Raw genomic sequence first — 12,029 nt, 5'->3', positions numbered from 1 at the left:
TTACCTAGGCAACTTTAAAATTTCAGCGTGTTATAAAGGCCAAATTACGAGCGTGTCTTAATTTAGGATTATGATGCAGGTATAGTAAAAAATATTTTATCATGCAATTTGTTCTTGTTTTTGAGATTTTTAAGGAAAAAAAATATAATATAAAAATATGTACCGTTATCAAAGCTTAATATGCTCAAAATTAGTAGTAAGTACTGAAAATCTTTATTCTACGATTATTATTAAAAGTGTATAAAAAACACTACTACTTCACTTGATGATTTATTTCACACAACGTGTCATAAGTCCAGAACACACGCTAATTTTGTGTATAGTATTTTTAAGTGACTCTGGCCGATGAGATCGTTTACGAGGTGGAGCTTTTCAATCCGTGCTTGGTAAGGATACGAAACACTATTTTTTATTCAAACGGAAAAGTTCCATTCGGAAGAATGCGTCTCCAATTAACATTCTGCGAAAATTGTAAGCCGCTGAAACGCATTTTGAAATAAGGCTTTTTCTTAAGTCGGTTGGGGGTTGGGTCTCCATTTGAACACTGAGGCTCGTCTAACCCAACCCCGACCAACTGCGTTTCGTACTCTTACCAAGCACGTGTTGACAAACACCACCTCGTTTACGATCTCATCGGCCAAAGTTCATTTAACGATTTAGGCAAGCTTTTCAGTCACAGAAAATATACATATTTTAAAAAATCCAAACTCTTGGAATTAAATTCAAAATTTGTTCCATTAGAACCATAAATGATAATTTTAAAAGTAGGTAAAAATAATAAGTATATTATGTTTGATGTTATTAAACGTTATGAAATCAATGAAAACAAAATTATGCGTTTTTCATATTTTTCTGTGTATTTGATGCAATAGTAGAAAAAGTATAATGTGCAACACGTATGAAAGGCATTTTTTACACTTGAAACGACCACTTTGGTTAAGTTCGGAAAATCTTCGTGATGAGCTCGGAACGCAACTTTAAGAATTTATTAAAAAAAAAACCTACTATTAGTTTAAAATAATTTTACTTACTTAGCAGTTATTTTTGGATTATAGTTTAAATATTTGTAACAGTAGGTTGCCATTTAATTAAATTTTTGTTGCAAAACTCGTAAACTAAAAGAAATTTCGAAAAATGTTATTTTTCATAAACGGTCACATTTTTATTTGTACTTTACGCTACACTAATTTATTTTTTTATAAAGTAGTTAGCTTATGAAAAAAACGCTTGGATCCATCCTTTTTATTTACCGTGTATGTCTATCTATCGGCAATTTCTAAAATACTTTTAGCTAAAATAGTTTCATAATTTTTGAAATTAGTTTGTGTTACATAAATAAAATTTTCTACTCCACAGAACGATAATTCAGGCCCTGCTATTGATAAAACATTTTCTAAAGTTGCTTATTTTACCATACAAATTCAAAAGTTAAAGTGAAGACGGTTTAATCAGACACAAATTTCACAAAACAATGAAACTTGTAAACACAATAATTCTAGTTGAATCTTTACACGAATAGTAATTATATTTTTCATCAGATTATCTTGGTTTAACTAATTCAATTGGATAACAATTAAGTGATATTAGGACTCTCGTTAGTTCTAAATACCTCCATTACTAGACTGACTCACCTGCAAACTAAGCACCTTCTCTCAGATTCCTAACGTGCTCAAAATCAATAAGCTTAAAATTGAAACCTTCTAGACAAATTATGTTTTCTCGAAATTAATTTCATTAAATAATGAAAAAAAAAAAAAGCTTTCTCAAGGCTCCATAAATATCTCAACGATAAAGAAAGCAGACTCAAGTAAAATGAAACCACTCAAGAAAAAATTGCAACAAGTTAAGATCGTAACAGCTTACGGGTTTTAAATCACAGTACCCACCCCTGTATTTAAGGGCAGATACAAATGACTCCTCGCAAGAGCAACTCGTACATTTCCAGTCGCAAATTTATTATTATTGTGTCTAACGCCTTTATGGTTTACGGGTGACTTAGCTACAACTTGTCTTTGCGAATTTTAAAATTGAGGTGCTTGTGTTAAAATTGTTATTCATATTTGGGCCCAAGCTAGTTTCTCAAAACAAGCGAATAAACAGCTCTACCACCAGATGTAATATCTTCCGCTAAAAGTTTATTGGCCGTAGGCCAAACTTAGGGATGAAACAAAATTGATGGGGTGTATTATCCTGTTTACGCTTGAAATAAATCTGTTGCATTTGGAAGACGGTTTTTTTTAAATTACATATACTCATTTAGATTATTTGAACGTGCGTGTGCATAATTGGTTGCATAAATATTTTATGTTATGTGCGATGTGATTCAAATGATCATTTATTGTGGTATGAAGTGTGATAAACTGATCTTTGGGCACGTTCTTAGAAATTCATTATTGCAAGATTATCACATTTAAGATATTGCTTTAAAAAGTGGAGAGAATGTGGACAATAGGCTGCTGATTTATTTGTTCCTGGTTTTTGGGGAGAAATAAATACAATAAAACGTTTTATGTACAAAAATTTATTACTCCTAAAACACTAACTATAATATAAAATTCACAGCTTTCGTTTTATTCCGATTTCTTGTCTGATCCGTAAGAGTGAAGGAAATAGCACTTATGCACTAGATAGACCGTCTCACAGGAGTCAGCTCCTTTCAAGTCTTTACATTTGTCTATTATTGCCAATGCCTTCTCCCGATTTGCTTCCTTTGGAATTTTGGCCTTAATAACATCAAATAAAAGATCTCCGTTTTCTGCCACAAAACCGGCCTTCTGGTAGAAACACTTGGAAAAGCATTGAAGTTTGGCATCGTCGACGAAGTCTCCATTGTCGGCGCGGTCAATCAAAGCTGGATCTACTTTAGTTTCTGCGATACAATCATCTCTATATTGCTTAATTTTCTCTGTTCGGTCGTCATCTTCCTGAAAGAAATTGAAAGAGTGACCTTTTGCCGATGTGGGTCAGAGAAACTGCACGTTGCAACACGATGACGCAACGCACAAAAAAATCAATTACCTGCTTGGTGCAACCGGCCAAAGTGAGGAAGAGGAGCACTGCGACTGTCTTCATGGTGGCTGGCTAAATGCTTTAAAATAATTTCTAAATCTCTTTTATACGCCACACCACTTTGGCTCGTTTTGCGGCGAGGTGAAGGTTACAAGTGATGTGAAAGAATATCAATAACCGAAACGTATTCGATCGATTCAAGAAAATCGAACACAATAGATACGGGTGACAAGTCAAAAAGTTGAGACAACCATGACCGGAAGGTGATTTTGGCGGATCTACACGATTCAGCCTTCGAAACTGCTTAATGTCATGCATCTAGATTGCAGGTTTATGTAAATAGATCACGTGTGAGTTTTTCCCCGTTTTATGAGAACTGGTAGCTATTGGAATTTCGTTCTCGATGGAAATTAAACGTGATTCTTCTATACGGTAGAAAGTAGCTTAATTAAGGTGTAACACTTTTAATCCGCACAAAACACAGACCTGATAACGCGCACGTTTGGTTTATGGTTTATGTAATAGGAGGGTTTATTTAGTTGAATTAATCAGGGAAAAGACAACATCTTCACGGTATCATCACGGTTTATTGCCAATGAGAAAGCCAGCCGGGGTTAAATTGTCGTAAAGTATTTGAAATTATATCGTAAAAACTTATGAAGGAACAAACTACATAACATTTTGTCAGAAACAACACAAAAAGCGATAGTATTTTTAAAATGAGAAGTTGTTTGCTATGGAACCGTACTTAGTACATTAACAATAATTTTTATGTGTGTAGTTATACGATCTTAGTCATTTACATAAAAATAAGAAAGTAAAAGTCACTTTTAAAATTGTTGTAGTAGTTGTGCCTTAGTGTCTGGAATCATGTTTATTATCTTTCTTTGTTTATCTAATGAAACTTGCTATTAATATTTCTTAGTTGAACAGTATACTACTCGTATGAATATTATAATTATTTACAATAAACCTTAGATTAAAAATTTCATTGCTAAACTACGAAAAATTATTAAAACCCTAACAAAATTTCAATTCTAGTTTTTATTAATGTGGAGGTATAGAAACAGTAAACATTTTTTTGTTAATTTACAATCTAAGTATTTCAAGTTATTAAATTGCACATTAATAGGTCAAAAAAGTTAACTAACTAACGAATTTGTCAATATACAAAGGTGTATAAATTATTAATTAATTAATTAAATTACATAAAATTCCAAAACAAGTTGTAAAAATTGTTATAAGAAATTGAGTTAGCTTTAAGTGTTTGAAATTAATTTGTAAAAAAAGCTCAAAGTCGGTGATAAATTTTGCTATACGTTGCAGATTCGCAGAGATGACGACCCAAGCAGAGCAGCTCAACAATAAACGTCTAAACTTGGAAAAAGCAACAAACTTCATGAGACAATATCGCGACCCCCATTCCCGCGAACTGAAAAAACTTTCGGCAAATCAGTTCATGGAAGTCTGGAGTCACTACGACAAAGACGGTAAGTGTCTCGAAAGGTATGAAAGTTTCACGCGTAGTCCTTATAAAGGATTTAAAGCTGACCCGTAATTTAATCCATAAGATGAACAAAACAGATTAGTCTTTGACAAGAATATGGGAGGGAAAAGTTTGCAAAAGTAATTTGTAAGCTTAGGAAAGTTGGGATGTCGAAGCGATTTGTTGCATGTACCTATCAGTGACGACGTGTCAAACTTTTTGATTAAAATGTTTGGGTTTGCAATTCTTGTGTAACCGGTCGGAATGATATTTGCGGTGAAAGTCAAACTCTCTCGTTCGACGTACAGCGATATATTGCAGAATGGGTCTTCAATAGTTCACCTTTCACCCTAATTGAAGAAGACTGTAATTCAATGAGTTGCTTTCAGGGAATGGATATATCGAGGGAACTGAACTGGATGGGTTTTTGAGAGAGTTCGTGTCAAGTGCCAACGCCACTGATGTCGGACCGGAAGTAAGTATGATCGAATTTTTACAACGTGCATCAAAATGCCTCTCCAGGCGGTCTCCGACGACATGTTGGTTGAACTGAAAGCGTGTTTCATGGAGGCTTACGATGATAACCAAGATGGAAAAATCGATATTCGTGAGGTAACCCAACAAAAACTGAATCCGAATGATTCTTTCTTGCGGTGTTGCAGTTAGCGCAACTACTTCCAATGGAAGAAAATTTCTTACTCCTTTTCCGATTCGACAATCCATTAGAGTCTAGTGTGGAGTTCATGAAGGTAATGCTTTACAATAGTTTCACTATTACTAGGTACTACCAAAGTATTTTTTTTTAGATCTGGCGAGAATACGACACGGATGGTAGCGGATACATCGAAGCCGATGAGCTCAAAGTAAGTCCCTTAAGTCAAATACTCCTCAGTTATTAGACTCTTCTAGAACTTCCTACGAGACCTGCTCAAAGAAGCGAAAAAGATTAATGACGTATCTGAGGACAAACTCATCGAATATACCGACACCATGGTAAAGTACCATCTACTAATAATATCGTCTAAACCTTAACACTTTTCCAGCTCCAGGTCTTTGATGCTAACAAGGACGGCCGTTTACAACTATCAGAGATGGCCAAGTACGTATAGTAACCTCACTTGAGACTTTCTTCTAGTAACAAGTTTCAGGTTACTTCCTGTTAAGGAAAATTTTCTCTGCAGGCAAATCTTCAAGGTGAGTGAGGTACCGATCAAATTTTCTTCCCACTGGTGTCAAAACACAAGTTTTTGTAAACGACACTTTACGTAATGAATAAGTGTTATTCCAACACACAGTTACGTACGTCCACACAGTTTAACAAAGAAAATTGTCTATTTCTATATTTATGCACTACTCTATTATGGCACTAGTTTTAGTTCTTAAAAAAATAAATCTAAGTCTAAATTTAAACTAAATTTTTCTGCTTTAGTTCAAATTAAACAATCCTTTTAAAGTACATCAAATGATAAAACTTTTTGCATGGCTTCTTTTGTCTGTCTTTGTGGCTAAACTATAGGAAGGAATAGAAGTAAGTAACCCAATCTCGTTTTATGTTAGTTTAGTCTTCGCTTTATGTGCATGTTTCCTTACTGTCTATCTTCCTTCATCTAACGTCCATCACAACATACATCACAGGGAAAACAACAATATAATTGTTCAAACTAAGTTTGATTTAAAATTTATTTGATATTTTGTGCAAATTTAGGGTGCTACAAAACTCACCAAGGACGATATCGAAAGAGTTTTTGCTTTGTACGACAGGGTAAGATTTTCTTTATGTTAATTAAATGATGAAAAAATAATTTTTCTAGGATAACAATGGTACAATAGAAAATGAAGAATTACGTGGTTTCTTAAAAGATTTGCTCGAACTTGTCAAAAAAGTAAAGATTGAATTTGTTTTTTTCTGCTAGTTTACCTTGTGTTTTTTAGGACTATGATGCTCAAGATTTGCTCGATTTTGAAGAAACGATTCTGCGAGGCGTGGACTACAATCAAGATGGCAAAATCAATAAGAAAGAATTGACGATGATCTTGTTAGCCATCGCAAAACATAATCAAGAGGAGGAATCATCCGCATAGATATCATGAAGGGAAAAACCTTAACGAGTTGCCAATTTATCAAGTAGCACAACTTTCAGGAGTTTATAAGTAATCATATAATAGGGTTAAATTTAATGTTAGATTATTGTGACACCAATATTGTTGTTGATTTTGTAGCGTGACTACAATAAGGTAAAATGTGCATCAATCTCTCAATTATAATCATTTTTTACGACAAATTCTTGCATTGCTGTGATTTTATTAAAAGTATTCGTAATTAGAGGGCAACACGGTTGATATTTTTATACTGCAATAGCCTTGAGATCAGATATTAAGTTACTTTCTGTTAATGTTCCAAATGAGGGAGAAAAAACACCAATCCAAACCAAAGACTTATTTGATACAATGCACAATTTTCATATCGCACTTCAATTAACTGTTACTAAATTATACCTAGATTAGTCATGCATGATCTCTGACCTTTCAGTATCTACATACTCAAATATTTCAAAGTTTACAAGTAGTGATGTTGCTCTGTTTATCTGTAACTTTAACTACATATATTTATAAATGCAGTTACGGCACCGTATTAACGATTGTGATACACCTTTCATTTGACGAAATGAAAGACTTTGGAGAATCGAATTTTACTGATTGGTCTGTCTCGAAGCCTAAAGTAGATAAAAATGTGGTGTATCAAACCGCAGCTTCGAATATTATCTTAAAAATTCGTCCAGTTTCGCATATCTGTGCCCCTCTATGTGCATTATTGTATAATAAAGTCTATTTTAATAAAAAAGTATAAATTAATTTATATAGTATGTTAATTCCGTTATGTTATATTGTACAAAGTTGCCAAATTTTATTACAAGTGTGAAATACCTACAGTTAATCATAATGTAAGACAATTTTTGCTTGTTTTTCGATTCAAATTGATAAAAACATTTTCAAACTATTACAAAAATGGTTCACTATGTCCTACTATACTGTAAAAACTAATAAATGTTCGTTATTTATATTTGTTTCATTACTTATTAGAAAAGAAATCTACGGATACTAAAACAATATTTAAAAAAAATAATGGATTTGCAACACCAATTTATTTATGTATATACGTATCGTACATGTAGTCTTAGGTCTAAAACAGCTATGTTGCATTAAGGAGAATTATTGCATGGCACAGCAGTAAGTCTACCTTCAATTTAAAAGTTACAAGTTACAACATAAGGGGAAAAAACGTTTCGATGTTACAACATTTATGAAAGATTAAATTTATTTTTGGATTGGAATTATTTGATGCCCGCATTTTTTACAAGTTGTATAACCATCACTTTGCATTGAAATGGGAACTTGATGATCTACCGATTTGGACCTCTTTTGTTTAGGTATATTTGGCACTTGGAGAAAATCATCACTGGGTTCATTCGGATCGAATTCGCCTGAAAGCACACGTTTCATTAAATTTCCTAAAAATTTAAGTAGAAAAACCAGAAAAAGTGCTGCCGTTGTCTTCACTTTCATTATAGTCTTCTAAAGGTGGCAAGCCTTCACTGGAACTAGGAGTCCCAGCTTCGATGCCATGGAACAAGTCCAGTCTCGAATCCAAAGAAAACTGTTTGCCCGACATTAAAATCCCCTTGATTCGTCTTCTCATTGCTTCAAAAAAACAAAATTATTCGTCTGCAACTAACAGATTTTTTGCTTTACCAGGACTATTCTGTGCATCTTGTCTTAATTTAATCGTTTTGGAGAATTCAGCAATCACGTCATCGCGGTCGTAAATTGCTGCAAAACTTCCATTGACAATTTTGGGAGACATTGGTGAATTGGAAAGTAGGAGACTCGTGCCAAAATTCTCATTCCTGTTCTTAGTGTCTGCAAGGGGAACTCTTGGGCGAGCACCAAGAGTCCACTCGTTCAGAACTTCAGTTGCAACAGTTCTAATTTCTTCCCAGTCTTTAACAATGTCCTCATTTGTGGTTCGCTGAGACGTTACTGTAAACCTGATTATGTATTTGCCTTTGATTATAGCCGGAACGCAATGGATGTTCCCGCGAGAATTGATCCTCTTCCAAAGTGTTTCAGTGATAATGTTGTCACCCACTAAACGAAAAACAACAAGACCTAAATGTCGCTTGGCTGGGATCTCAAAACGAGAGTCTGATTGGAGTAGAGCCTCAAATTTTTGGGCAAGACGCACGCCCTAGAAATTCTATGTACATTAGTTGCAAATATCCTAGATTAAATTTACCTCTCGGATATGTTTCTGAAGTCCAGTAATACCATAATTGCGAATCACGAACCATAATTTAAGAGCCCTGAATCTTTTGCTTAAAGGTATCTGCCAATGCTAGAACAAATTTTAAATTGAAAAACAAAAAAATCAAGTAGAAAATACCATATAGTCAATTGCTAGACCTATAAAATGTTAGTTTGATTAAGACAGATCAAAATTTTAAGGATAACATAATAACGTACCGGAATATTCGTGTTGAAGATATACCGGGTCTACATTGAAAGCTTCGTGTAGTGCTAAACTATTTTTAACCCTAAGAGAGTAAAAAAAAATAGTGTTCTTTGTGTTTTATTGCATTCAAATTGTTTACCACATTGCTGTACAGTCAAAATGCACCATCAACCATTTTGATGGATTAAAAGAAATTGAGTCAACTTTTTCGACTCCTTTTAGCCAGACCCTATACTCCGGACATATAAAAGCGCTTCCAGCATAAGCAGCATCCACATGCAACCACAAAAACTCCTCCACACAAACGTCTCCAATTTCGTTCAAATTATCAAAAGAGCAAGCACCTGTCGTGCCTAAAGTAGCACAAACCTATACACAGAAAATTAATCTTTAAGTTTCTCTCCACACAAATCGGACATTATTAATTGCATCCAGTGGGATTTCTCCAGATAGCTTTACTTTTAAGAAGATTTCCCCAATTAGTTATTTGTGCGGAAATATCAGACGTCGCTCAATAACGGCTTACCCAGAATGGTATGAACCCCAATTCGCGATCTTTCTTGATAGTCTGCAACAGTTCGGGTCCACGCATCGATAAGTTCTCGTCGCATTCGATATACCGGATGTGGACTAAACCGATTAAGGCTGCTTTTTCTACGCTGGAATGAGCTTGGTCTGAACAATAAGCAACTAATTTACTGTTAATTTCGCCATTTTCGGCATCCGGGTAAAGCTCCTTGTATTTTTTAATAGCTTGCCAGCGACCCGCCAACAGGCTGATTAAGGTGGCCTCGCTGGCAGTGGTCTACATTAATTCAAAACCAAATCAAAATCAAAATTTTTGAGAAATTTTTTTTACCTGTATAACCCCTCCTCCACTTCCATTTTTCCGGTGCAAAAAATCCTCGGGAAGACCAATCATTTTTCCTAACCAGTTCATCACAATCATCTCTAGCTCCGTAGCAGCCGGACTGGATGCCTAGAAGCTCTATCCTATTTATCCAGTTCTTAGAAATATTGCTAAACCCACCCAAGTGAATCCCACACAGTTGATAGCATTGGAGAGCATCTCTCCCAGCATGGAAGGGTAGCTCGTCAAAGCCGGAAAATACGCATGCATGTGGGGACTCTGCCAGTGGGTGACCCCTGGCATGATAACATTTTCTATGTCCGCGAAAATCCGGGGCCAAGTTTCGCCCTCTACGGGTGCGCTGTCGGGTATCAAATCTCGGAGAAATCCTGGTTTCTTATCCGGGAACACTCTGCGCTCTCGGATGTCTTCCAGATAATCCGCAATGTAGTCGACGAGTTCTTTGCCTTTAATTGGAAGACCGGAATTGTGCTTTATTGGAATTTGAATGTCGAAGATTCAATCGCGCGGATTTTATTGTTATTGAGGGTGTATATTACTGTTAGCTTGACAGTTATGGGGGTGGGATTGAGACTCACCCCGGATTCGGTATTCAGTGGCGTCCATCTGGGTGCGTGAAAGTTGGCGAGAGACAGTAGTATGGTTTCGGATTAGCTCCTCGGAAGTTTAGAAGCTTCAGGTTTAATCTTATTTATTAGTTGATAATGGATTTAAACGTGATTTTGTTGAGAAATTTGTAACAAAGTTTAACAACTAAAATAATTTTTGTATATATTTCTAAATAATATGAATGAAATAAAAGTGCAATATACTTTTTCCAAAATGATTCATATCAAATGAGTTTTAAAATTACAAACGAAAAAAAAAGTGTTTAAATTTGTACTCACCCTAAGTTCACTGACTAAACTCACACTGTAAATATACTGAAGCCAAATGCTATCAACAAGTGACAACGTGCTTTATATAAGGCTTCCCTCCACTCCGTTTCAGGAAAATATTATTGGCTTTGTTTCAGGGAGCTTTACAATATAAAACAATCTGCATTTCTTGAGTAATTGCTTTGTTATTGCAGCTGTAAATGAAAGTAAATATTCAGTAAAATAAAGTTATATTAATAAAATTTTGTTAGTCGATAAAGTACTAATGCCTGTCTACTTAGACATTTTTTATAATTTCAATGATATCTATATTTGGATCATGGTATCACCAAAAATTAAACTTTTATAGGAACTGCATATTTTATTTTATCGTTTTTCTCCTTTAATGTCTTTTCCTACACCAATGTTAGAAAAACACTATTTTAAATTTTGTAAAATCTTTGTTTGCTAAAACTTTTAAAACAAAAGGAACAAGTAAACAAATATAACTGTAAAAACTTTTAAGTGGTAATACATAAAGAGACAACAAAATTGTCAAAAACCTGCAGACAATTCAGTCAACATTCATCTTTTTTCATTCTTTTACATGAATGTATACAAAATTTAAATTTAAATTTTCATTTTTTGGCGTTCAGCCCTGCTTGGTTAAAGATTAACTTGTAACAATTTTAATAATAAAAAATCAAGTTTGCCTTAGAAACTTTTGAAAAACCATTTTTTTTTTGGAGACTAAAATGCGTTTTATGTGGCATATAAGACAAAAGTTATTAAGAAAAGTTATTTAGAATCAACATCCTTATACAAAATTTCAAAATCATCGGCAAACTATGATTTTTAATTTTTTTTCCAAGAAAAATGCTTTTTAGTAACAAAGACGTTATTTAAGTAAATAAAGAAGTTATCTAGTAGTAATATAAATGTGCCAATTTTTTTATCCATAAATAATAAAAGGACTGTTTAAAATAAAATTGTTTGATTTATAATAACATAAAAAAATAAATAGTTAGCCGATGGTTTTAAACAACTTTTCTTCATAAATTTTTTTTGTTTTTACCACATAAATGGCACTTTACTATACAGTGAAATAATTTTATTTAAAAATTTCCAAGGCATACTTACTTTTTACGCACTCAAATATACAAAAGTCACAAAACATAAAAATACACATTAAATTATGTAATTTTTGGAAACCCATGACAGTACTTGTCAAACTAATCAGTGTTACATGAGAGTTACATTAACAGTCATAAACTGCAGTTTTTCGGAAACAATTAT

General features: G+C 33.9%; 3 protein-coding genes across 7 annotated transcripts in view; 1 reads left to right on the top strand and 2 right to left on the bottom strand.

The window, feature by feature from the left end:
* Positions 1–7,556, top strand: part of LOC123011956 (calbindin-32) — a 42,676-nt gene extending 35,120 nt beyond the window's left edge. For 2 of the 3 annotated variants that reach the window (XM_044409687.1, XM_044409686.1), the window contains exons 3-14: positions 4,336–4,499; positions 4,885–4,970; positions 5,018–5,107; positions 5,158–5,244; positions 5,302–5,358; positions 5,405–5,488; positions 5,539–5,594; positions 5,644–5,689; positions 6,012–6,023; positions 6,201–6,257; positions 6,307–6,378; positions 6,428–7,556. In XM_044409687.1, the coding sequence (XP_044265622.1) occupies positions 4,346–4,499; positions 4,885–4,970; positions 5,018–5,107; positions 5,158–5,244; positions 5,302–5,358; positions 5,405–5,488; positions 5,539–5,594; positions 5,644–5,689; positions 6,012–6,023; positions 6,201–6,257; positions 6,307–6,378; positions 6,428–6,577 (951 nt within the window). In that variant the 5' untranslated portion in view covers positions 4,336–4,345 and the 3' untranslated portion in view covers positions 6,578–7,556. The remainder of the gene's footprint in view (positions 1–4,335; positions 4,500–4,884; positions 4,971–5,017; positions 5,108–5,157; positions 5,245–5,301; positions 5,359–5,404; positions 5,489–5,538; positions 5,595–5,643; positions 5,690–6,011; positions 6,024–6,200; positions 6,258–6,306; positions 6,379–6,427) is intronic. The other variant, XM_044409688.1, reaches the window with a different exon arrangement.
* On the bottom strand, positions 2,506–3,178 carry LOC123011958 (general odorant-binding protein 56d-like). The gene is made up of 2 exons (XM_044409691.1): positions 3,019–3,178; positions 2,506–2,924 (listed from the first exon to the last, which is right to left on the bottom strand). Exons 1-2 carry the CDS (start codon positions 3,070–3,072, stop codon positions 2,571–2,573), a joined length of 408 nt encoding a protein of 135 aa, XP_044265626.1. The 5' UTR covers positions 3,073–3,178; the 3' UTR covers positions 2,506–2,570.
* A 111-nt stretch (positions 7,557–7,667) lies between the features above and the next one.
* LOC123011954 (histidine decarboxylase) lies at positions 7,668–10,884 on the bottom strand. 3 transcript variants are annotated; one of them, XM_044409683.1, is made up of 12 exons: positions 10,764–10,884; positions 10,455–10,549; positions 10,036–10,322; positions 9,865–9,984; positions 9,532–9,810; positions 9,145–9,374; positions 9,017–9,087; positions 8,937–8,956; positions 8,790–8,888; positions 8,246–8,741; positions 8,027–8,194; positions 7,668–7,977 (listed from the first exon to the last, which is right to left on the bottom strand). In XM_044409683.1, exons 2-12 carry the CDS (start codon positions 10,480–10,482, stop codon positions 7,811–7,813), a joined length of 1,965 nt encoding a protein of 654 aa, XP_044265618.1. In that variant the 5' UTR covers positions 10,483–10,549; positions 10,764–10,884; the 3' UTR covers positions 7,668–7,810. The 3 variants fall into 3 exon arrangements, with proteins under 3 accessions (XP_044265618.1, XP_044265619.1, XP_044265620.1); XM_044409684.1 differs by lacking the exon at positions 10,764–10,884 and having other exon boundaries at positions 10,455–10,601; XM_044409685.1 differs by lacking the exons at positions 8,937–8,956; positions 9,017–9,087; positions 9,145–9,374.
* Positions 10,885–12,029: the final 1,145 nt, after the last annotated feature.

This window comes from Tribolium madens, unplaced genomic scaffold (assembly GCF_015345945.1).
Source record: "Tribolium madens isolate multiple individuals breed KSU strain unplaced genomic scaffold, Tmad_KSU_1.1 Scaffold_91;HRSCAF=231;Tcas5.2_LG7, whole genome shotgun sequence".
In the NCBI taxonomy this organism is placed as follows: Eukaryota; Metazoa; Arthropoda; class Insecta; order Coleoptera; family Tenebrionidae; genus Tribolium; species Tribolium madens.
Note: the sequence above shows the minus strand (reverse complement) of the source record. Positions and strands in the feature narration are given on the sequence as shown.

Bases quoted from the DNA above. Each gene is read 5' to 3' on its own strand.
- LOC123011958 (XM_044409691.1), bottom strand. From the start codon at position 3,072: ATGAAGACAGTCGCAGTGCTCCTCTTCCTCACTTTGGCCGGTTGCACC. The intron at 2,925-3,018 runs GTAATTGATTTT...AATTTCTTTCAG, and splicing joins TGGCCGGTTGCACCAAGCAG to GAAGATGACGACCGAACAGA.
- LOC123011954 (XM_044409683.1), bottom strand. From the start codon at position 10,482: ATGGACGCCACTGAATACCGAATCCGGG. The intron at 8,742-8,789 runs GTAAATTTAATC...TAGAATTTCTAG, and splicing joins TTCAGAAACATATCCGAGAG to GGCGTGCGTCTTGCCCAAAA. The intron at 8,195-8,245 runs GTAAAGCAAAAA...GTTTTTTTGAAG, and splicing joins AGATGCACAGAATAGTCCTG to CAATGAGAAGACGAATCAAG.